Source organism: Sminthopsis crassicaudata, chromosome 2, assembly GCF_048593235.1.
Source record: "Sminthopsis crassicaudata isolate SCR6 chromosome 2, ASM4859323v1, whole genome shotgun sequence".
Lineage (NCBI taxonomy): Eukaryota > Metazoa > Chordata > Mammalia > Dasyuromorphia > Dasyuridae > Sminthopsis > Sminthopsis crassicaudata.
Genome location: NC_133618.1, coordinates 463,767,848 through 463,792,628, shown reverse-complemented (window position 1 = coordinate 463,792,628; position 24,781 = coordinate 463,767,848). Strand labels below are relative to the sequence as shown.

At 35.2% G+C, this 24,781-nt stretch overlaps 1 protein-coding gene across 6 annotated transcripts in view; it reads left to right on the top strand.

Annotated features, from left to right (window-relative positions):
- TTLL11 (tubulin tyrosine ligase like 11) overlaps positions 1 to 24,781 on the top strand; it is a 250,784-nt gene that overhangs the window by 59,921 nt on the left and 166,082 nt on the right. For all 6 annotated transcript variants that reach the window (XR_012486781.1, XM_074292973.1, XM_074292977.1 and 3 more), the window contains 3 exons: positions 10,745 to 11,320; positions 16,514 to 16,609; positions 19,289 to 19,407. Coding sequence is in view for 5 of the 6 variants with exons in the window: in XM_074292973.1 (XP_074149074.1) it covers positions 10,745 to 11,320; positions 16,514 to 16,609; positions 19,289 to 19,407 (791 nt within the window). In the remaining variant the exon portion in view is untranslated. The remainder of the gene's footprint in view (positions 1 to 10,744; positions 11,321 to 16,513; positions 16,610 to 19,288; positions 19,408 to 24,781) is intronic.

The following is a 24,781-nucleotide window of genomic DNA, read 5'->3' as shown; positions in this document are numbered from 1 at the left end:
ATGTTCTTTGGGGAAAAAAACCCTGTCACTGTCACATTCTATTGTCTGCCCCCCCCCCCAATCAGAACCCTGCCATAAGGGACGTACAATCAATCAAAATTTAAAAAAAAATAGGCCACATCTGAAATTGATCTTATTCCATATCTATTGTCACCCATGTCCACTATCTCTTTGCCAACAGGCAGGAAAAATACTGGAATGGTTCTCAAGAGTATAGATTTATTGGCCATAATATTAGAATAAGTATTTGCACAAGTTTATGCAATGTGTTTACTTTGAATCCATGATCTTAGTGCAATGGATATTTCCTCCACCATGCTATTCAATTCTTCTCTATGTGCTTCTATAATATCTAGAAGATAGAACTCATGTGTTGTAGACTTCACTTTAGGTCTTTTAATATTTAGTGATGCAAGTGCAATACATGTGCAACTTTTCCTAATTGTTCCATATAGAAAAAGGCAAAATGAAAACATTGAGGTAGGATTATTATTCTGCTATAGTGTTAGTTATTTGTAACTTACTTTTGATGTCTGCCTATCTATTTTTTTGTGGCAAAGTCAATAAATAAATAGTGAAAAAAAGAACATAATAATTGGAAAGTATCTTGGAATGTAGAATATTAGAAGATAGAATACAGAATGTTAGTCCTCTAAGGGACATGTTACCTCAGTTTTAAAAGTTCAATAAATATTGGAAATAAAAAATTCAATATAAACCTTACCAAATCTTAAAATATAAACCTATTTATAGCACCTAGAAAAGTACAATGATAGTGTTTTGAATTTTTATTCAAAGCCTGCTTCTGACACTTCCTAGGTATAAAAGCTTGAGGAAAATGAATTACTTTCCATAAGCTTCAGTTTACTAATCTATAAAATGGAGATAATGCCTATACTGCTTACCTTATATATTTATTATGAGGTTCAATTAAGATCATGTATGGAAAGTTCTTTTCAAACTCTGAAGTCCTATGTAAATATCAGTTATTATTATTGATTCATTATAAGTCTGACAGTCTATATTCTATGTTTTAATAATTTCTGTCTACTTCAAACACTCTCTGTTCCAGTTTCATGATCCCTTCTATTAAATTTTATTCTATATTTTAATATTCTTGTGCTAATATTCTTATAGTTCTAACATTTTTTTAAGTTTATGAATTAAGCCCAGAGAATATTCAGCAAGGCATATGCCAATGTGAGGGGCAGTGAGTAAAAGATACAGTGTTCTGTTGTAACCCACTACTGAAGAAATAAATGGAAGGAAAAAAATACGGTATTTATTTTTGAGAAAAGTATCTTACAAGTCTGGCCTTCATCTTCACAGTGGGAGTCCCTTTAGAAAAATCAGCCAGGCATGCCTCCCAACCAGCACACTCATTTATAACACCATAAAGCTCTGCAGTGATCAAAGGCATTTTAAAGTAATTCCTTACATGTCAACACTTTCGGGACTTGCCTTGAAATTTAAACTGGCAGTTGAAACGTTGAGTGTGGCAGGATATCCTGTTCTTACTCTCCTGGGGTCAATAAGTAGGCTGATGACTCTCTCTGGTACTTTGGTAGTGATTTGCTTCCCCAACTCAGGATGTTGGAGAGGATTGGGAGCGTGTTTAAAACTGTCTGGTTAACCTATTTCATAGAACTTCAAATTGGAAGAGACCACTGTTATTTAGGCCTACTCCTCCCCAAAGTGATATCTCTTCTATAACTGTGAAGAATGGTTAATTTTTTTCCATATCATTGTAGGAGTATAAGTAGTCAATCAATGTATACACATTTAATAAGTATCTACTTACTCTCTGTCAGGGTGTTAGGCACCAGAGTCAATAAAAAGGAGCATAGTGTCAAATAATAATTGTGACTTACATTGCCATAGTGCTTCCAGGTTTATAAAGAGTTTTCTTCATGAAAATCTATGGGTAATATAAGCAATACTGTATTATCCCTCTTTTAAAGACAAGGAAATAGCCTAAGATAGGTAGAATGACTTGTTCAAAATCATACCAGCAAGTTAAGCATCAGAGCTAGGATATAACCTCTAGTTTTCTGCTTACAAATCAGACATTTTTTTGTACTATACTTTGCTGTTTCTCTTTAATGGATCTGTTGCAAAGGGTTGATGTAGAAGACAGAAGTATAGGAACCTGTCAGGTCTGAAAGACTCTTCAGAAATCATAAGATTGAGCTAGAAACTACCTTAGTTTATTCACTAGAAAGTTTTTACTATTAACTCCCTGAATTTTAAAGATGAAGAAATTGTCATAGAAGGGTTGTAACTTGTGACACACAACTAACAAGTGGGTCCTCTCACTCCAAATTCAGTATTTTGTCTCATTTACCATGAGATTATCTAATTCGACCTCTTGTTTAATAAAAAAAAATCCTTCAACACTTGCAGTGACAGGGAACTCACTACTTCTTATGGTTTCCCCTTCCATTTTTGGACTGTTAAGTATTTTTCTTTTTATAGTAAACTGGCATATCTGCTTCTAATTTGTAGATATACAAATAAATACGTTGATATAGGAAAGCTCCTCTTCACAGTTATAAACCAAGTCACATGTGGTGACAAAATATTTTTTCATAGCTTTCAGTGCTACTTTGTAGAGAATTAGAGTTTATACATTCTACTGGGATCTCACTATAAGGTGAACATGACTGGAGATATCTAAGAGTTAACTGTCACCACAACCCCCAGATCAAAATATGGCTTCTATTCCAGTTATCATCTGACACAATTTTAAATTTAGTAATTTGGGATCATGAGGTCAAACATGCATGTTAGCACTAGGAATCTTCATTGACATTTCTAGCTGTGCCATTTGGGAGTTCTGTCAACGAGACTGGCATTTTCTCTACAACTTACAATCTTAGAGAGTGGTCTAAAACATTATGATGTTAAGTGACTTGCCCAAGGTCACATAACAAACTGTATCAGGACCAGCATGTGAATCCAGATCTTCTTGACACTGAGCCAGTTTTCCATTCACCATGCCACACTGATGCTCTTGATTAATTTAGCAACCAAAGAAGTCATGGAAATCAGGCAGTGGTTCTGTGATTAATAGATGTTTTCTTATTTTTAGTAGTAGTAATAATGACAATACCTCAGCAGTTTGGCACTTTAAGGTTTAGTGCTTTTGTCACAATCACCTTGAGAGATAATATAAAAATAACTTTTTTAAGATGAAGAAATAGGAAGAATAAAACTTAAGTGACTTGCATATAAAGTTACTACAACTATTAAAAGTCAGAATTTGATTTTTGATTCAGTTTTTTCTGTTCTAAAGTCCAGTTTCCTTTCCATTACATCATTCTGCTTCTTAATTACTGAATTTTTTTCTCTGCTTTGTTTTTTTGGAAATAGGTATCAAAACACAAAGGCCTTTCACTCACCTCCTTGAGCTGATGTTGATTATTTCTTTAGTGTTATGTTAGAAGGGAATGAAAGATTGGTTATTCTAATTTCATTTTACAGATATCATTAACTGAAAAAACATTTTCAGGGAACACAAATTCCCAGGAAAAATTAATATTGGACTTAGAATCAGAAGACTTGTTCTAGTGGAACCTCTGCTACAAAACTGACTGAAAATTATTTCCCTTCATCTGAGCCTCAGTTTCTTAATCTGTCAAATAAGAGGGTTGGAGTATATCCTTTCTACAGGTATTTTAAGTGAACTCTCAGTGTGGTACACTGGCAGCAGAACTTTGGAGATCTTGTTCCAAGGACCAATTCTAACATTTACTAGCTATGTGACTGTGGATGCTATTTGAAACTCATTAGATTGTGTGAAGAACCATAAGGGCTAAAGAAACAGAAAGTTGGAATAACTGGAGCTAATGGCCTGCATGTCTGAAATATTTCAGTTACATATGTAGTTACATAAATTTAGAGAATGGATGGAAGGTAATTGGCAAATTTAATCTAAGAAAATTCTTATATTGAAGAAGTAGTTTTGACTGGAAAGGTTAGCTTACTCTGTAGTCCACCTAGTAAATAGGTATTCTTAGGTATTTATCCCTCAACTTATTACTAGGAGAGTTGATTTAAAAAAAAAAATGTTCTTACTACATGATTGGGGTCAGAAGATCTTGGTCTAAATTCCATTACATACTTACCATCCATTAGTCATTTTCCATTTCTAGCTCATTATAACAGCTACAATGTACTTTTTAAAAGGGGTCTCATATGGAGAAAAAAAAGCACTGAATATCGAGCCAAAAGCCCTGGGTTCATATAATCATTCTGACATCTATATGACCTTAGAAATCCTTTTCTTCTTTCTTATTTTCAGCTTACTCATTTGTAAAAAGGAAATAATATCAGCTACCTCACAGGTTTATTGTAAGGAGGGTCATTGGTAAACCTTAAAATATTATATAAATGTATAATATTTCAAGGACCTTTCAAACCCAATATTTTGTGTTCAGATCCCAATTCTGACAGCTCACATTAATATGACATGTAAAAAACTTATAAAGAAATTTTACCTTTTTTCTCACAACCCTATGATGGTAAATAAATAGTGTATTTTTCTGTAATATACGTTTTATAGATGAGAAACTGAAGCTCCCAGAAGAGTATCTTGCCCAGGGTCAGAACTTGGACCAATGTCTTCTGACTTTAAGAGCAATGTTCTTTCCACTCTATTATCTACAATGATAACCTTATATGTTCTACACTGCCTTCATAGCATTTAAATATTTTATAGTATCCTTTGTTTGTTTAAAAAAAAAAAAAAAGCTTCTAACATTCTAAGCTCCTTTCAATGCCCACTTTGTAAATTTAGGTGGGGAAAAACCTTCAATGGTCATTTTTCTTAAATGACCACTAGGGGCCAGTATATCACATATCAAATTTTAATCGATGAAAAAGACAAGCAGAAAGAAGCCTTATCTGCTTTGTATCTCTTTTAGCCATCCCTGTATGTATACTGTTACAAGATAACAGTGATAGATTTTGCAGCAAATTTAGCAATAGGTTTTGAATAAAATTGAAGACACAATCAATCTTAGACTAAGAACTCACTTTGTTCAATCTTATATTATCAGTGGTTGTATAAAACTTCATTCAGTTCTTGAAATCTTTTCAGGGTGGGGCAGTATTTTTATTTAATTCTTGTCATAGCATGCTAAAAATATGGAAAGAAATTTATCATCATTGAATTAGATGTCCAAGGAGAATGAACAAAAAAATTCTGTAGTAGTTTCTTTTTAAAATGCAGGTGGCAGACCGAGACATGGATGTGGAAAATAAAATTTAATGGCTATAAGGAAAGTGGGAGGATTCTTTCCCAAATCATATCATATGAGGATTAATTGAAGGAAGTGGGGATTATTTAGCATATAGGAAAGACATAGATGGGAAATAATCACTATATTCAATTCAATTCATCTAGCCTCTTTAAAGTGCTCTATTTTATACTGAATATAATGCAAAGACAATGAAAAATGTATTCTCTCAAGAAGCTTATAATGTAGAAATGAGTATTATACTAGCTGCCAGAAAACCTAGGACATAGTTCTGATTCTACTTTTAACATACTTTGTGACCTTGATTGAGTCTCCCTCTCAGTCTCCCTCATTTTCCTTATATACAAAACAAGAAATTTGCTTCCTTAGGGTTTTAATATTCTATGATTATATTGGTGTAATATCAGAAGGTAGTACCTGAACAAAAAAGTGAAAGTTTCAGGAAAATAGATTTGGGTTCAGTATAAGGAAGGACTTCCTAAAAATCAGAAGGACATTCCTAAAGTGGAATGGTTTGCCAGATTAAGTAGTGAGCTTCTCATCACTGAAACTGTTTAAAAAAAAAATTGGATGACCACTTCTCAAGGATGTTGTAGAGAGAATTCACTCTTTCATTAGGCAATCTAATGCGATAATTTTGAAAGTCTCTTTTAGTACTGAGATTCTAACATTTTATAAACAATAAGTTATGAAACTAAAAAGTATGAAGCTCATTGGTTTTCTGATACCAATTTGATATCCTGTATTAAAAGAATTCCCCATCTCAGTCAGGATATTTTGATAACATTTGTATAAAACTTAATGTACATAGTATTTAGTCATAGACTGTTAAGGGTTAGAGGGAATCTTAGAACATAATTTTGTAATACAAGGTTAAAAGGTAACTTAGAGCATAGAATGTAAAGGTTAGAAGGAAAGGTAGAGCAAAGAAGAGCAAAGAATATCAGAACTATGAGGGATCTTGCAGATTATCTAGTCTAACCCTTTCATTTTTAAAAAATGTTTTATTGATGCTTTTTCATTTTGCTATCATGGTCATTTCCCAGGATCCAAACTCTTCATTTTATAAATGAGGAAACTTGGGTCCAAAGAGAAGAAAAAACTTGCAAAGGTCACACAGAGATTTATTTAATGACTAAAACTCAGATTTTTCTTACTTTTGGTCTAGTGCTTTTTCTACTGGGGTGTTTCTTTTTTAGGGAAAGAGCATAAGAAATATTCAGTGACACAGAATAGCTGAGACTATTGACCATGAAGTCTAAATTATTTGAAACATATCTACTGCACTCAAAGGAGAAAATATTGCTCTCAGTAATGTATTGAGCCATTGGCATCTTCAGCCTAACAAAAATCCTTAGTGGGGAGAATTACCCATCAGTGTAAGCTTGGCATTTTTCATTTCCTGATCTATAATTGTCATTTGTGTGGTACATTTGTTGTTACTGCAAGATGCCAAATGTACTTATGCATTAGATGCATATTAAATAACTACCCAAACATCAAGGTCAGAGTTCTAAGAAAGGCTGCCCCATTGAGTTACGTTGCAGAATGAAATTGATTTCTTGTGATGCTACATTCTCAAATCTTGCTGACAAGGAGAAATAATTGATGAGGCATTATTAAAGTCTTAAATGTTTCTTCCTTGTTAATGCTCTTTTACAAGCTCGAAGTAACTGATAGTGCCTAAGGAATTGGCAGAAGCTTCATTTAGAAATACAGTGGGGAAAATAGTCAGTAAAATCCAGAGTGTGGAGGTGCTACTTGGGACTCTCACAGTGAATTGGACAACAAAAGAAATTTAAGTGAGTACTAAGTTCTAGGTCCCACAGATACAAAAGCCAAAAAAACCTCCCAAAACCCCAAAACAGTAACTACTCTCCAGAAGCATATATCTTATTGAAGTAATAGATTGATCGATCATTGGAAACATGCTGGTTTAAGAAGAGAATGAAAACACTATAAACAACACCAAAACTGAGCATTGAAGGAAGGCAGTTAGGGATTCCAAGCACTGAAGGTGAAGAAGTGATCATGGAAGGAAGGCAGCTGAGGGTTTCAAGAGTTGATGGTGAGGAAGGAGGCCAATCCTGGCAACTACAATGTCACAGAGATAGGAGATGGATAAAAATTCAGGAACAATCAGTGGGCTAGTTTGTCTGGAAAGAGGAGTAATTTGAAATGTCTGGAAAGCCATATTACAAAAGGCTTTAAGTGACGGGCTGAGGACTTAATATTTTATCTTAGAGGAAATAGAGAAACACTGAAGAGTTGTGAACAGCAGAGCAACATAGTGAGTCCTGCAAAATCTGACAGTTGTGTTGAGGATGGATTAGAGAGGGGAGGAGAGCAAGGAAACAAAGTATAAGGTTACAGTAATAGTTATAATTACTCTAGTAAGGAAAAGCCTGAATGAGGATGATGGCTGTCTGAGCAAGGAGGAGAGATAAACAAGAGATGGTAGAGATAGAATCAACAAACTTTTTTGGGAATTTGGATGTGGAAGGGAGAAAAGATATAGAATAAATAGCCTGAGAATATGGTAGATTTTTAAAAATTACTTTTGACTTAACCAAATCTTTTTTCATTGTAACAAAAATGCATAATCAAGCAAAACAATTTACCTCGTTGACTGTGTTTAGGAAAAAATGCATATTGTATTATGCACTTGAATTCATCACAGGTAGTGGAAGATAACATACTTTATCATTTATCTTCTGAAATCATTATTTTTGCATTGATCGGGAGTTTTTACAGCTTTCAAAATTGTTTATCCTAGATATGTTTTTTGTTTGGTTTTGTTTTTTGTTTTAAAGATGAGAGAGATACCTACATGTTTGTAGGCAACAAGGAAGAAACCAGTAGATAAAGAAAGGGTAAAGATATAGTGAGGGAGGGAGTAGAGAAGTCATTGAGGAAGTGAGACCCCAAAGGAGTAAGGAGCAAGAACATAAATAGAAATTGGTCTTGGCAAGAAGAAGGAACACTTCATCAAAGATCTGGAGCAAAGGAAGAGAAAAGAGGACTGATGTAAAGGAGTTTTGAGGTATGAAGTAAAGGAGAACATCTAACTCCCAACAGATGGGTGGCCTTGATTTTTTTTTCCCTGTAAAAGTGGGAGGAAATTCTTTGAGAGAAAGGGGGGGAGGAAAAGTGAACTAGGTGAAGCTTGAAGATAGAAGAGAAGATTTGCAATTGCTTTTTTGAGGAGTGTAATGAAAATTAATCATTGGAAAATGAGAGATTGAGGGTGGGGTGGGGAGGTTTAAATAATTGCAAGGTAAGTTAACAGGTAGAAGTAAAGTAGAAGAATTAGCAGAGATAGGAAATAAGAAATATATATAAGCAAAATAAGAACAGGAGCAGAATTTATTAGAAAAAAAAAGTAGGGGTAGCAATTATTGATCTTACACAAAGTCAAATTTAACAAAGATTGATTTAAGAGAGAAATCTACATTATGTCAGCCATATTGATATTGTCTTAATGTATGTGTGTATATGCATATGTATATAAGTATGTATGTACATATGTATATGTATGTGTACATATGTATATGTATATGAAGGTTGTATATATAATTACATACATACATATACACACACATTCATACAAAAATAAATATATACATGCTTAACTGTAGTTTAATTGGGAGAAGTGGGGGGAATAAAGTAAAAAATGTGCACAACAGAGAACAAAAGAAAACCTACATGGAAGCAAAGACATAAAAGACAATTATGAATACAATGTCTTCTATTGTTACATATGTTTTCTTTCAGTGGAAATAATCATTATATATTTTGATTTCTCCATGATGTTCTGCTAAACACACATTTTTTGTTTGTTTGTTTTTCTTTTTCTACCTCTCTTTTTCCCATTTTTTCCTTTTTTTTTTTTTTTTTGCATTGGATTTTTTAAATCAACAAATGCATTAAAAATAAGAGGCTTAAAAATAAGATGTCATAAATTTGTAATGGATTCATCATGTTTGCCTGACTTCAGCAGTGTTCAGTAGTACATGCAAGTGAGAATAGAAAAATTAGATGGTGGGAAGGTTAACAACCAATAGTTTGAGATTTGTTGGGATGCATAACATTATAGGACAAGAAGGCTAAGAATTCAAAGATAGAAAACGTTTTATCATCAAAGTGATGAACCATTGATCTTAATAAGGATCTAAGATTCTGAAGGGAGGAAGAAAGTGAGAACAGAAGAGGGACAAAAGACTGGGAGAATAAGGAAGAGATGGCAAAAAAGGAGCAGTCAGGATAAGGAGGAAGAATAGGCTTAAGAGGAGTGAGGAAGAAGGGTGATGAACTGATAGAAAGTTACAATCTATGAAGACTAGTTTAGTTCATATTGAGAGATGTATCTTCTCTGGCCATAAGTGTATTACATTCCCATCTATGTTTATTAGCTTTGTGACATTGATTGAATTACTACTTCTCTTTGGAGTTTCAGCCTCTCCATCTGTTAAATTAAGATGGTGTTCTCTGCACCATCTACCTTATCAAGATATTGTGAGGATCAAGTAAGATAAAGAGTACAAAATCACTTACAATTGCTTAATTACTGCAAAAATATCTTAATTGGTTTTTTCATCTCTGCTTTCTCTCTCTCCCCTAATCCTATACTAACAGAGTAGTAGTTTTTCTAATGTATCAATTTTATATTGTCATTCTCTTCTTTAAAACTCCCATTGCTCTCACTTTGCTCTAATTTTCCTTGGTTGTAATTCTCCCCTCTGAAGAAACATAGGACAAATGCAATCGCTCCTCTCTATACTAGTTTTTGTATACCTGAAGGCAGCTGTCATGCCCCTCTATCTTTTCTTCTTCAGACTAAAGCTCCATTTTGAGGACTTAGATTCTCAAAATCCATGCCAGTAAAGTATGAACTATGGCAACTTTTATCAAGTTAGAAAAGCTTTAAGGACCAGTCTGGGGTTGGACTGTATGTCCTATCTTTCTAAGTATGAATATGCTCATCCCCAGGTTTGCCACAGGTTAATGAATTTTCTGGTCACAGCAAATAATGAAGTCATTTTCTGAAAGTATTAGGATCTGTACTATCAAAGGTCTACATCGATGCTGCCATAGATACTTGAAGTATTGAAGAATAATTGATATTTATATAGTTTTAAAGTTGACAAAAGATAGTTCCATCTCTCATTTCATCTGACTTTCACAACAGTTTGGTAAGCTTACTAGTCTAACCATTGTACACATGAGGGACCTGGGACTCAGAGAGCTGAAAGGACTTGTCTAAGATCACATAATTAGTAACAGGCAGAGCTGGCACTCAGATTCAACTTCTTTCATTGCCCTTTCCATTATACAGCTCTGCTTTTTAGAATTTGTTCCCTCAGTAATCCTCATGTGTCCTAGTTTGTGTCTTATCAACCTCTTCTTGATTAGCTTCTTTGAATAAGTCAAGGAAATGATTTTTTGTGTTAACCTTTCTTGTTTTCCCTCTTTATTCTTTTCAGGTTCGAATGGTGAAAGATGGTGACCCCTCCTGGAAGCCCACTTTCATTGTAAAACCTGATGGTGGTTGTCAAGGTGATGGAATCTACCTCATTAAAGATCCCAGTGACATTCGAATAGCAGGAAACCTCCAGAGCAGGCCAGCTGTGGTCCAGGAATACATCTGTAAACCTCTCCTTATAGACAAACTAAAATTTGATATTCGTCTGTACGTCTTACTAAAGTCTTTAGAACCATTAGAGATTTATATAGCCAAAGATGGACTCTCTAGATTTTGTACAGAGCCATATCAGGAGCCTAACTTTGGAAATTTACATCATGTATTTATGCACTTAACCAACTATTCATTGAATATCCACAGTGGAAACTTCATTCATTCTGATAATGTCAATACTGGTAGCAAAAGGACTTTTTCCAGCATCCTTTGTAGACTTTCTTCCAAAGGAATTGATATCAAGAAAATCTGGTCAGATATTATTTCTTTGGTGATTAAGACAGTTATTGCACTGACACCAGAGCTTAAAGTATTTTATCAATCTGATATACCAACAGGAAGACCCGGGCCAACATGCTTCCAGGTAAGCCTTTCAATTCACTGAATCATACAGAATTATAATTGAGAAGATTTCTTTTATTAGAACACACAATTAAAACACAAAAATTCTAGAAATGAAAAAGACCTTAGAACATAGAATATGAAATGTTAGAGCACAGAAAATTGAATATTGGATCTGAAAAGAATCAAAGAATTTCACCCTCCTTTCACAGAAAAAACCCTGATAATAGATAGCTAAAGAAATATATATAGGAAAGAGTGAGACTGAAATTTGTTATTGAGATTCATTCCGACAGGTAGCCATTTACTTGAAACATAATTTAATGTTAGAACTGGAAAAGACCTTAGAGGTCCCTTCCTTTATAGACGAGTAAAAGAGGGTGGAAATGATTCTACTTGAGTAGTAGATAAAGCTTCTACTGATGAATGTTCATCCAGGCTTGGCTTGTATCCTTACAGTGACCTTCTTGTGATGTTTATTTGCTAACTCTTACCTTACATATCAGATGGACTAGAACTATGCCATCAGACTTGAAAGCAGGAAGCATGTATCATCTTTGAAGGCTGAGAAACAGCACTTGATGATTAAGAATGATAAACATTGGCTTCTCCTGCTCATTGGTCCTTGTCCTTTCATGAACATTTCATTTCCCAGGCCAAGTCTAAACTTAAATAGATGATATTACTTCTTTGTCTTAGAAGCATAATCATTCTTGTTCTTTGGCCATGTATTATTATGCAAGTCTGTAATGCTTATAGTTTCCCACAGACTTTCTATTTCTTTTTTTTTTTTTTCTGTAACTTGAGAAAAAGGTAAAGAAACTTTGCATAAAATGTCCATCTGAATTTCTGTAACGTGCTCTCCTGGCAGTTACAATTACTAGTCTGTCCTAGACCCACCAGAGTACCTTTGACCACTGTCCTTTGCAGTGTGAGCTCTACCTGGCTCGCCTCCTCTGAGGCCTTCTAAGGTCTCTGGCCACAATCTCTTGAATCTATAGCTTAATAACCGGTAGCGCACTCAAGAACAGCCACATGTAATCTTAAAAGCCTTTATTATACCTACTCACATAATGCCCTGACTTGATGCCCTGACTGGTTGGTTCCCGAGTGAACACCTGGTCAGAAGACCCATGTGTTCACTACCAAAACCCTTACCTCTTTTGGCTACCCATCTTGGCTTGGCCACCCAGGCTGGGGAGCCAGGGTGAACAGCACGAGGTTAAAGAGGGCGGTTGCTGCCTGCAGTGGGCTTACATAGGGCCTGTGAGGTCACACACACAGCCAATCAGTGAGAGAGTCACCCATTACGAAGCTATCTCAATATGACCAGGATTCCGCCCAAGGGCAGTCCTAATATCCACAGAAATTACTTCCAGGCCTCAATCTCCCGATGCACTGTGTCCGCCCATTTAAAGGGCCCTTACAATTCCCTTTCTCTTGTTTTGCGGGAACCGCACATCTCACCAAGCTAAACTTTTAGCACCAGCTATAGTTCACTTGATCCATGAGATGACAGTGTTATGCCCAAGGAGGTACAAAGCAGCAGAACAGTAAACAGAAGTATGACATGAGAACCAGGCTCAACAGTGGCCCAAGTGTTCAACCCATTCATCAAAGTCATACTCGAGATAATAGGCCAAAGAGGTTGGATGCCAATGAGGTAGGATGTCAACACTGAGGTGGGAAGTCAACAAGGTAAAACATCACAATTCTAGTTAACAAATATCAGTAGGTAGGTTGTCACAATTCTAGTTACATTTATCACAGTTCTAGACCAATTCTAGTTTCTTACAATTTTCTGTTGCACTTGTCACAATCCTAGAGCAATTCTAGATTATCACAATTCTCAATTGCACTTTTCACAATCCTAGAACAATTCTAGCTTATCACAATTCTCAATTGCACTTGTCACAATCCTAGAACAATTCTAGTTTATCACAATTCTCAACTGCATTTTTCACAATTCTAGAACAATTCTAACTTATCACAATTCTCTATTGCACTTTTCACAATTCTAGAACAATTCTAGTTTCACAGGTGCACATAAGCAAAGTCATGTCCAGTAACATTGTCTCAATAACAATGGCAGGTGGGTGTGTTGGTTTTTCACCCACTAATTTAAAAGCATAGTCCTTCAATAGAAAGCATAGGGCAAAGCCTCTTCCCAGGCCACCATATGGCAAGTAGCCACAGGAGAAGCAAGCAGGCCCATTGTCCATTTACAGTCTTTATATTGCATATCACCCAAAACAGTCCATTTCAGCTGCAACACTGGAACTGTGTCTGGTGTCTCTGGTGTCACGGTCAGGAGGGGCATTGCTGCCATCAGCGTCTGAAGGGCTGCGGACATCTGGCTGGTCTCTCTGGACTGTTGTCTGGTCCTTCTCTTGGATCCCCAGGTTACAAATGTCTCTGGTGGGGATGAACTCTACTGCTGGATCTGCACCTAGGAAGGAATGTCCCCGGGGCCCAACTTGGGCCTTTCCAAATGCCATCCAGGCCTTTCCACATCACAGTGGAAACAAAGTTGTTGTCAAAAAGATTAACAAAAGTCAGACAAAAGTTAGTCAGTCTGTCACTTAGCTGCACTTTCTGTGTATGCCCGAAGTGCATTGCTAAAGTAAAAGGCAAAGAATTTAAAAATGTAAAACCAAAATAGATTAAAAATATAAAACCAAAATAACTTTAAAATGTAAAATCAAAATACTTTGAAGATGTAAAATCAAAAATGTTTAAAAATGTAAAATCAAAATTTAAAAATTGTAAGCAATCACATATCCCAAAATTCCCTTCTCTTGTTTAGAAGAGAAGATCTTGGGGATAGTCTGTGCAGTAATGACTTTACTAGAACACTCGGCTATATCCCTGAATTCTTTTGCCTAAAAATCAAAGTTTGAGTTTCTGATACCGAATTGTACTTCAGGAGTGTGAATCAATAAATCTGATATTTTCCTCCTGGGTCAAAGATCACACACTGTCTATTTATTCTAGTGATTAAAACAGCAATTTTCCAACCCATTCTAAACATAAACACTGTTTTATAAGTACCCGTAGGGGGTTGGGAAATCAAGCTCACCTGTGGAAGTGGAAAATCCACGAGGTAATAAAAGAGGAGTTCCAACTCTCCAAAGACGATCCTAGCAGTTTTACAAGTATAAAACTCCACTCTCTCTAACTGCAAGGTCTTGTCCCTGTAAGGTTTCTTAGAAATTAACTGAACTGTATTTTTAAAACTTTTCTGATTATACTCAATACCCCACAATTCCTTTTTGCCTTGGGGCATAAAGCCTACTCCTGTCCTTTGAAATGAAGACACAGGAGTTTTAAATGGATTAATGGGCAGTGCTGATGATATTATCGCCCTTCCTTTTCCTCCTCCCCCTTCTCCCTTGGCCCAAGAAGGTGAGGCAGAGGGAAGAAGAATTGGAAAATCCCCCAAAGGCTGATTTAAAATCAAACCTGAGCTTTGCACATAAAAAGAACTAAACTTCTTCTCAATGAAAGAGTAATCAATAAATTCCTTAAAACAACAATGCACAAGGTAAACCAACAAAACGCTAAGAAGAATTTCTACAACTGAAGTCCATGTGATTCGTTTATTTCCTTCCTTAGTTTCTGCCACTGGTTTGAACTCTTCCTGTTCTATCTGTAGTAACCTAGCTTTTTCTTCTTTCTCTAGCTCAATCTGTAGTTTAACCTGCAATTCCAGCAACTCTTGCTGTGGCATTTTATACTCTATACTGTCATACATACGCACTAGCTCTAGGTTGCTCCCTCTCCGAGCTATATTTAATGGGTGTGGGGATAGCCTTCTCGGAGCTTGATTACAAGCTTCCTGCTGTTCTTCAGTGGTGATCTCTGTTAAAAGATCTTCCATCTGGCTCTTTAACCTCTTTATATAATAAGCATTATGTTCAGCTGTGTCCTTGAGTCTGATCCCAGATTTACCTGGGTCCATATTGCTTCTCTGTCTTCCCTCTTAAGTGGCGTTTCTACCGGATCTTTCAGAATCTTAATTCTGAATATTAAATATTTTCAAAACCTGATAATTTCTGATGCGTCCACGTTGAGCGCCATTTGTAACGTGCTCTCCTGGCAGTTACAATTACTAGTCTGTCCTAGACCCACCAGAGTACCTTTGACCACTGTCCTTTGCAGTGTGAGCTCTACCTGGCTCGCCTCCTCTGAGGCCTTCTAAGGTCTCTGGCCACAATCTCTTGAATCCATAGCTTAATAACCGGTAGCGCACTCAAGAACAATCACGTGTAATCTTAAAAGCCTTTATTATACCTACTCACATAATGCCCTGACTGATGCCCTGACTTGTTGGTTCCCTGGTGAACACCTGGTCAGAAGACCCATGTGTTCACTACCAAAACCCTTACCTCTTTTGGCTACCCATCTTGGCTTGGCCACCCAGGCTGGGGAGCCAGGGTGAACAGCACGAGGTTAAAGAGGGCGGTTGCTGCCTGCAGTGGGCTTACATAGGGCCTGTGAGGTCACACACACAGCCAATCAGCGAGAGAGTCACCCATTACAAAACTATCTCAATATGGCCAGGATCCTGCCCAAGGGCAGTCCTAATATCCACAGAAATTACTTCCAGGCCTCAATCTCCCGATGCACTGTGTCGGCCCATTTAAAGGGCCCTTACAAATTTCCATTTCAGAAAGAGTAGATAAATCTGGAATAAGAAAATGGTGAAGAAAAGCAGTATATCTGGAATCAGAAAACCTAGACTCTGATCCTTGTTCTCTCATTCAGTAGTTACTTCATTATGGACAAATCATTTAAACTCTGTGACCACTCTTAGTTTTTTTATGTATAAAATTCAAAATTGGAGACAGTAGTAGTTTCCATTTATTAATTGTGTGACTGTTCAAATCACTTTTCTTCTATGGGCCTTCCATATTTTTGTGTGTTTTTTTTTTTTTTTTGTCATTTGTAAAGTTGGGATAATATTATACCAATTTTATAAATTTAGGGTAAGTCCCCTCATTTCTCTATATCTTTGTTTCCAGATTTGTAAAATAGATATTAAAATATTTCTGTAATCTCCCTAAAACAGGATGAATATGTATGGAAGTATTTATAAAATGCTATGTATATTTAGGCAATCATAGTGAAGATAAAATTGCTAATAGTAGTAAATTGTACTACCTGAAAGAAGACTTTGACTCACAGAGGTGACTCATTCTATTCTTATTCCCAGATTTTAGGATTCGACATTCTTCTAATGAGAAATTTGAAGCCTATATTGCTAGAAGTAAATGCAAACCCCAGCATGAGAATAGAACATGAACAAGAGGTAAGATATCTCTCTCTTTCTAATTTTTTTTGGCATCTTCTGTATTATAAATATTTTTGAAATTGAGGTTTCAAAAAAGGATTCATTTTTTCTATCTGGGGCCTTCCTCTCTCAGTGGAAGTCATATTGTTACTACTTCTTAAGAAAAGATCTTCATTAGTTGGTGTGGCCAAAAAAAGCCACACCATCTTCTAGTAGTTAAACTCTGGATGTGCCTCTTCTAATCTAGCTTGGTTGGTCCTCTGTAGATAGTTGGATATGTAATCCACTGATAAATCTAAACTCCAAGAGTTTCAAACTTGGCTTGGACTAGTCAGAGTTTGGATTCTACTGGCAATAGCTGGCCCTGAGGAAGGGCCAGAATATCTCAGTAATTAAGGACATAGTTGGAATAGAAAGAAGAATAGAAGATAACCTTTGCCAAGGAAATAGGACAAGAATGATTATGGTAATCAGCCAGCTTAGTCTACAAAGACTGTACATGATAGTGAAATCTCAGTGTCTGAGTAGAGTGAGTGAATTTGTTGTTGATCTGAGTGCAAAGCTGAGGAAATTTGTTGAAGATTAGAGAACTCACGTTCAAAGAGGGCAGAGGAATTTGTATTTTTTTCTAAATCCAAGCAACTTCCTAGACAATTAGGCCTTTTTATTCCAAGAGGATACATAATCTTTCCCTGCCAGTTCTGATACCCTTCATGGTTTCAATGTGGGGCTTACTGATTCAGTCATTCCTGATAAATTGTGGGCTCTCACAATAGCCTTAGTATCCTTCCAAAATCCAGAGTCACCTCCATAACATTTTAGAGAATGTTTTATATCAATAATTTGATAGATTTGTAATATATCAATGTAGTTATTTATTCCAGTGTTATAGATTATGACCCATTCAAGCCTGTCCATTTTGTGTTTTGTGCAAGTGCTCCTATGAACCTCAGGGGTTGAGATGGGAAAACCCAATCTGCTTGAACTCTGATCTAGATTCTTGATATTTCATCAACTTTTAATAAGATCTTTAAAGCATCTATAAATATACTGATAATGTTGTTTCAAGTTTGAATATTTTCAATTTTGTTGAATTTGAAACATCATGTATCAATATCCATATGCCAGTCTTTCATATTATTAAGATATTGAAACCTAGAAATGACTATCCTTTTCTATCAGGTTTGATATGTACTGATTTGCGATTACCCAAGAAATCATCTAATTGAAATTATGTGAATGTGATTTAATCTTGTTGACCATTCTGGATCATAAATATAAACAATGATTGTCTTTTAAAAATTATAATCAAATCTTTTGATCATTCTTATAATAACATACATAAAGTGTTCCCAATTTTTAAAAAATATAAACTTGTGATTTCATTGGTGTTAGGAATTTCTGACAAGAAAACTCCCCATCTACTATTACAGATCAGCAACTGCTTTAAAACTTACAGCATTAGAGAGTTGCTAAGGGGAACTGAGAGGGTTCTGTGACTTGAGTCACCTTGCTTCTTTGTGTGTATATATGCATATACATATATATGTACATATATGCTTATGTATGTTTTATATATCCTTATCTTTTTATATATCCCCCTATCATATATGTGCATATATAAATATATGCTATATTACATATATGAATTTATATTATATATGTGTGTATTTATGTATATAAAAGATGGTGCTTGTATTCAAGTCATTCTGACTCTGAGACTAACTCTCTATGCTCCATACTAATTTTTTCTTTCATTTATGAATTACAAAGATTTTTAAATATAATTTATCATTTGATATTTAAGATAACCTTATGGTGGAGAGAGGAGAAGGTATTATAAGTATTATTATTATTCCCATTTTATCATATAAGGCTGTGAGATTAAAGGATAATATGATGGGGTCAAGACCACACAGCAAAAGAATGACAAGCTATTTGAAGTCATATTCCCTATCTTCAAATCTGGATATTTTTCTAGTCTCTCACAACTACTTCCCCTGAAAAGGAAGGGGAAATGTACATTTCCTGTGAGGTTGTTAGGTTGTTATTTATTAAGTATTATTATCACCCATTTAGTGGTAGGGAAAGTAAGGTTCAAATGTTCAGCAAAACAAGTTGCATAGCTAGTAAATGACAGATACAGGACTTTAATCTAAATCTTCAGACTCTCCTGCAGACTATACTATTGTTATACCATTACAAATATAAAGATCACTAGTAAAAGTCAATTCTGGTAAATTCCTTGCAAAATTGTGAGAATGTATAAAAATACCCCCACATTAATTATATTTGGTGTATAGAAAAAAAATTGACTTCACATTTTTCCTGCTACTTACCAATTCCATAACTTATGGGAAGTTGTATTTACTTAGCTGAGCCTCAGTTTCCTCACTTTCTAAATTGAAGACATTAATACTTAGATGCCTTAAATCACTATGTTGTTATGAAGATAAAATGAGATAATACACATAATGTGTTTTGTTATCATAGTTTTTAAAAAGTTAATGATTTTTGTATAAAAAGGCTATCATCTATAAGACTGAGTCAATGATTTTTTTTTGTATTCTATTCTCTACATTTTCACAACTTAATAGATAGGAATACAGCTTAAGCTAATACAGACAATGAAGAGAGTATGCATTTAGCACTGAAAAAACTGTCTTCACTGTAACATAGAATCCTTTGTAATTCAAGCTTTCTCCAGGGGTGTTTGAAAATGTCCCAAGTCTTGTCGATGAAGAAGTAAAAGTAGCAGTAATCAGAGATACTCTTCGCCTAATTGATCCACTGAAGAATAAGAAAAAAGAGAATCGGTAAGTATTTTTATATAATTTTCTTAACATCATTAGTGCTTTATAATATCATAAATCAGGTAAGTTAAATTCTTAGGGTTGCAAAAAAATTGCTTTCCCCCTTATTTAAAACATTTTAAAATGTTGATAGTTTGAATATGATTTATAGTCAAATAATCTAATAATACTATTTGATACTAATGAAAAATATGGCACCAAACCAAAATGATGCACAAAACAGATAGTTAAAGATATACATCTGAATATGAAACTTGGGGCTTTACTAATGAATATTTGTCCAATATAGATCAAATTTGGAATAACCTGTAAAAATCATTTTCCCCCAAATTTCTTGCAAAATAGTAATATAACACCCATATTTGTAGTATACTTACTTTGATCTCAAAGATCCTCAATATGTTCTTGAATGAAGAAGCAAAAATATTTAAGCTTACAGGGAACTTAGCATACAAAGTATTAGAATCTACATTATATAATGTCAAAACACAGATCGCTAGATCTCTGAAATACTCAGTACTTAAAATGGATTTATGATTTCATCAATATGGTTAGTTGCCCTAGTGATGTCAATTGAAACTAATCTGTGAATAATAATCTTGGACTATATGTATCTTCCCAGAAAATGCTTTGTCACTCTTGATACTTTAATAATATCAGTGGACACATCAGATGGCTATCCATTGTTTACCTTTTCCTCTCACATCTTCTTTTTTACTCATACATTTTATCTTTCAGGTCTTCTTTGTAATTGCTTTTTTAATTTTTTTTATTTTTTGCATAATACTTCATTCATTCATTCATTTATTTATTTATTAAACTATTTATTTGTTTATTTTCCTGAGGCTGGGGTTAAATGACTTGCCCAGGGTCACACAGCTAGGAAGTGTCAAGTGCCTGAGACCAAATTTGAATTCGGGTCCTTCTGAATTCAAGACTGGTGCTCTATCCATTGCACCACCTAGCTGCCCCTGTAATTGCTTTTTTTTTTTTTTTTTTTTTTTTTTTAAATGATACCTAATGACATCTGCTATATGCCTTTGTGCTGCTGCCTGGATGATAATCATTTTTCAGTTCTTTAGATTAGTGCTGCATTACTTCTATCCATATGATACCACCAGTAGAGTACTGGAATTAGAAACATGGGTCTTTGTTTCAGAGGAAATTTGTATATTAAAGAATTTTGCAGTCCAACTGCACTTTATTTATTTATTTATTTATTTATTCCTTTTATTCAATTTTGGGCCGAATTTATTGTCTATTTTTAATGTTTGTCCAAATATATATATAATTTCTGCATAAATGTGTATATATGTGTAGTGTATGAGTTTTCTAGATTGTTTAACTGCATCTTTGAAGCTTCATTGGAAGGCCTCCTTTCTTTCTATTTGGTATACTCTAGATACTTCTGTCTTTTCCCTTCCTTCCCTCCTTTTTCCTTTTCTTATCCTTCCTCTTCCTAACCTTTATTTCTTCCTTTTCTGCCCTATTTCCATCTTTTTATCTCTGTCCTTTCTCTTCTATCTCTCTTGTCCTCTTTTACCTTTCTTCCTTTTCCCCTCCTCACTTTCTTCCCTCTTTCCTCATCCTTTCTCATTTACCTTCTTGTACCGTCTTTCTCTCCTTCTTTGCCTCTCTCCCTTTTCCACTCTTCTCCCTCCCTTTGTCTCTGTCTCTCTTTTTCTCTGTTTCTGTCTTTGTCTCTCTTTGCTCTCTCCCACTTTTGCTCCTCTTCTCCATCTCTCCTTTCTCCTCTTCATCCTCTCGCTCCTTACCTACTTTGTCTTCCTCTACTTTTCTTCCTCCATCTCTCTTTCCCTGTTCCTCTCACATTTTCTGTCTCTTCTTTTTTCCTTCTCCCCGCCTCTCCAAATTTATTTTAATATTTTAAAATTCTATAATTTATTAGCTGAGCCTACTCTCCACCAATAGATTGTGGCATTAGTTGATTATGTTCTTGAGTTGTTGTGTTAAAAATAATTACATGGTGGTCAGAAAGTAATGATTAATTAGTGATTAGTAAATTTTCTTAATGAACCTTTCTGCACTTAGCTAGCTCCGAATTATAGCTTGCACAGGTCCAGACACAATCTGCTTCCGGACCTATAGTCTATTCCTTTCTAGCTTGGGTAGGGCATATTAAGAGTCTGAAGCTACCTCCATGTGTACTAATGAAGTGTTGAAGGAGGACTTTAAGGCTGCCTGAACCTCCAACAAAAGTTCCAAAAGTCCTTGAATGAAAGGCTCTATTACTAAATTATGCTGTTGCTCATTTGGTGATTTTGGTTTCCTGCCCATTTATAATAACATTGTATAAAGGACAAGTGAATTTACTATTTTAATTATTTTAAGAAATATTTTCTAATGATAGAATGCTAGTTGTAGGGGAAACCATTAGAAGTCACTTAATCTCATTCTGCTTCATCTAGGTTGGCTTGCCAGTCTTGTTCATGGTGATGGCTTCACTTTGTTTTGGTGGTAGAATCTTTTTTATAACAATTGCATATATCCAATCTGTTGCCAAGTCATTTCTGCTTTCACAGCACCTTTTGTATATATCTCCCTCTTCTCTACTTACACAGCCATAATACTGGTGCACCTCACACCTACTTAGTATTCCTACCTAGTCTTCTCTCTCTACTCTAAACTGTCCTCCTCTCAGCCACCAAAGTGATCTTCTTAAAATTCTGATCTGACCGTGTCACCCCATCCTCATCCCTCCATTCAATAAACTCCTTTGGCTCCTTATTGCCTCTAGCATAAAATATTATATCATTTACTTGGCTATTAAAGCTCTTCACAACCTAGTCCTTTCTTCTTCTAAAATTTTACTTTCTTTCACCTCACCTGTGATTCAGTAGCATTGACATTCTTTTTTTTTTTTTTTTTTTCCTGAGGCTGGGGTTAAATAACTTGCCCAGAGTCTCAGAGCTAGGAAGTGTTAAGTGTCTGAGACCAGATTTGAACTCGGGTCCTCCTGAATTCAAGGCTGGTGCTCTACACTGTGCCACCTAGCTGCCCCCAGCATTGACATTCTTAACTATTCTTACTTTCAACACTCATTTCCTGACTCTGCCCTTTTACTGGCTGTCCTTACCAGTTCTCCCTTCTTGTCTCTGTTCTCCTGGTTTCCCTTGCTTTCTTCAAGTCTCATCTCAAATCTCACCTGCTACAAGATACCTTTTCTGGTGTCTCTGTCCCCTTTCCCAACCCCCAAGTTCACTGATAGTTCCTTCTCTGTGACATAACCTCCCTATTATATGTATATAATTGTTTGCTTATATGTCAAAACATTTTAAAAATATGAGCTCTTTTTTCCCTTTCTAAAAATACTATTTGTCATACAGGATGTTTGTAAGAGAAAAGAAGGAAGAAGAGATACTTGGGATAATTAAGATCATATAAAAAAACTGAAAATAGCAATTAGAACTCATTTAAATAAAAATGAGCTCATTGAAGGCAAGGACAGTGTTTTTGCATTTCTTTAGATCTTCAGCACTCAATGCAGTCCCCACACATAATAATGAATGATATAATAATGAATAAATGCTTGGATGATGGCTTTGCAGAACTGGTTCAAAGCAGGGTCTGATCTGGGAGGTGCTATTCCAGGGCTCAAGAATGAGTATAAACTGGATGAGTGGAAATTGGGAAAAAAGAAAGGGTATTCTAGGTGAAGCAACAAACTCAAATAAAGACCTGGACATTTATATATACTCAAGTAAAGTTATTAACTAGTCCATTTGATGTAAAATATATGAAGGAAGTTGTTGGTTGGGCTAAATTATATAACTGGTATTGACTTCTAGACTAAAGAAATCAGGTTTTATTCTGGAGACAATAAGGAGTCACTAATATTTTTGGTGTAAGGGAGCAATAGAATCATAGAGAGCTATGTACTAGAAAGTTTACTTTAATCGTAAGTGCTAGATTTATTGGTCATTTAGGTAGTGCAGTGAATAGAACATTGTCCCCTGGAGTCAGAAAGACCTGAGATCAAATTCCAATTAGATACTACCTGTGTGACCCTGGGCAAGTCACCTAGCACTATTTACCTCAGGTCCTCATCTGTAAAATGAGCTAGAGAAAGAAATGGCAAATCATTCCAGTATCTTTGCCAAGAAAACCTCAAGTAGGGTCACATGGAATTGGACACAGTTGAAATGACTCAACAACAAAAGTTAGATATGTTATAGAGGGTCAAGACTGAAGGAGGAAAGACCCGTTCCTAACATTAGGAAGTTATTATAGTAGTCCACTTGAAGTAAAGTTGCAGAAAATTAATTACCTTGTTGACCAGATGTTGTCCCAGATGCATATTGAAATCCAAATAGTATTAATGTGCTTTTTGTTATTTTCTCCATTTTGTAGGGGCAGAACTTGAAATATTGCTGATAGTCTTATAGACATTGTAATGTAAGCTTATTAAGTATTTTAAAAAAGAATTTTATTTAAAACTTCACAGGCAGCTAAGTATGTACACATTATTATCACATGCCACAGCTGAATTGGTTATTACTTCCAAAATCTATGGCTTCATGCAAAGGTAACAAGGTTCTTGCAGTGGAACTAGATTGTGATATTGCCCACATAAAAAGCGTAGACTCATAGAATGAGAACTGGAAGAAATCTTAGAGATTATCTATTCCATGTTAGGATTACTAGGTGAGAACTCAGGTTGTCCAGAAAACCTGAATTCTCACCTTGTCATTGTCCAGACAACCTGAGTTCAAAATCAAAAGAAAGGGGGAGATGTTAGGATTACTAGGTGAGAACTCAGGTTGTCTGGACAATGACAAGGTGAGAATTCAGGTTGTCTGGACAACCTGAGTTCTCACCTAGTAATCCTAACATCTCCAGAAGCATCAGTGTAGCCCACAACACTCCCCCTGAACCAGGTTAAACTATAATTAGAAAATATTTAACAAAATAAATAAAATACAGTAAAATATAGGTAACATCTATATTTGCTTTTCTAAGTCAATATGCTTCCCATAGGAATCCTTATATCCATTTAGTTTCTATTTAACTTTGACATCACTGGTCAAAAGTATCAAAAACTATAGGGTGGTGAAGAAGATTAGGACTGAGAAAAGGATATGAGATTCAGCACTTAAAAAATATCATTATTGATTCCATGAGATTCAGATCTATTTATCCAGTTCTACTCTTTCTCCCAACCTCTAGTCTTATGTCTACAAATGCCTTCTGAGCATTTCAAAGTGGATGTCCCATAGACATTGTAAATTCAATATATCCCAAAGTGAATTCATCATTATTCTTCTAAAGTCTACCCTTTTCCTAACTTCCTTGTTACTATCAAGAATACCAGCATCCTTTCATCTACCTAGGCCCACTACTTAAATGTCCATCCTTG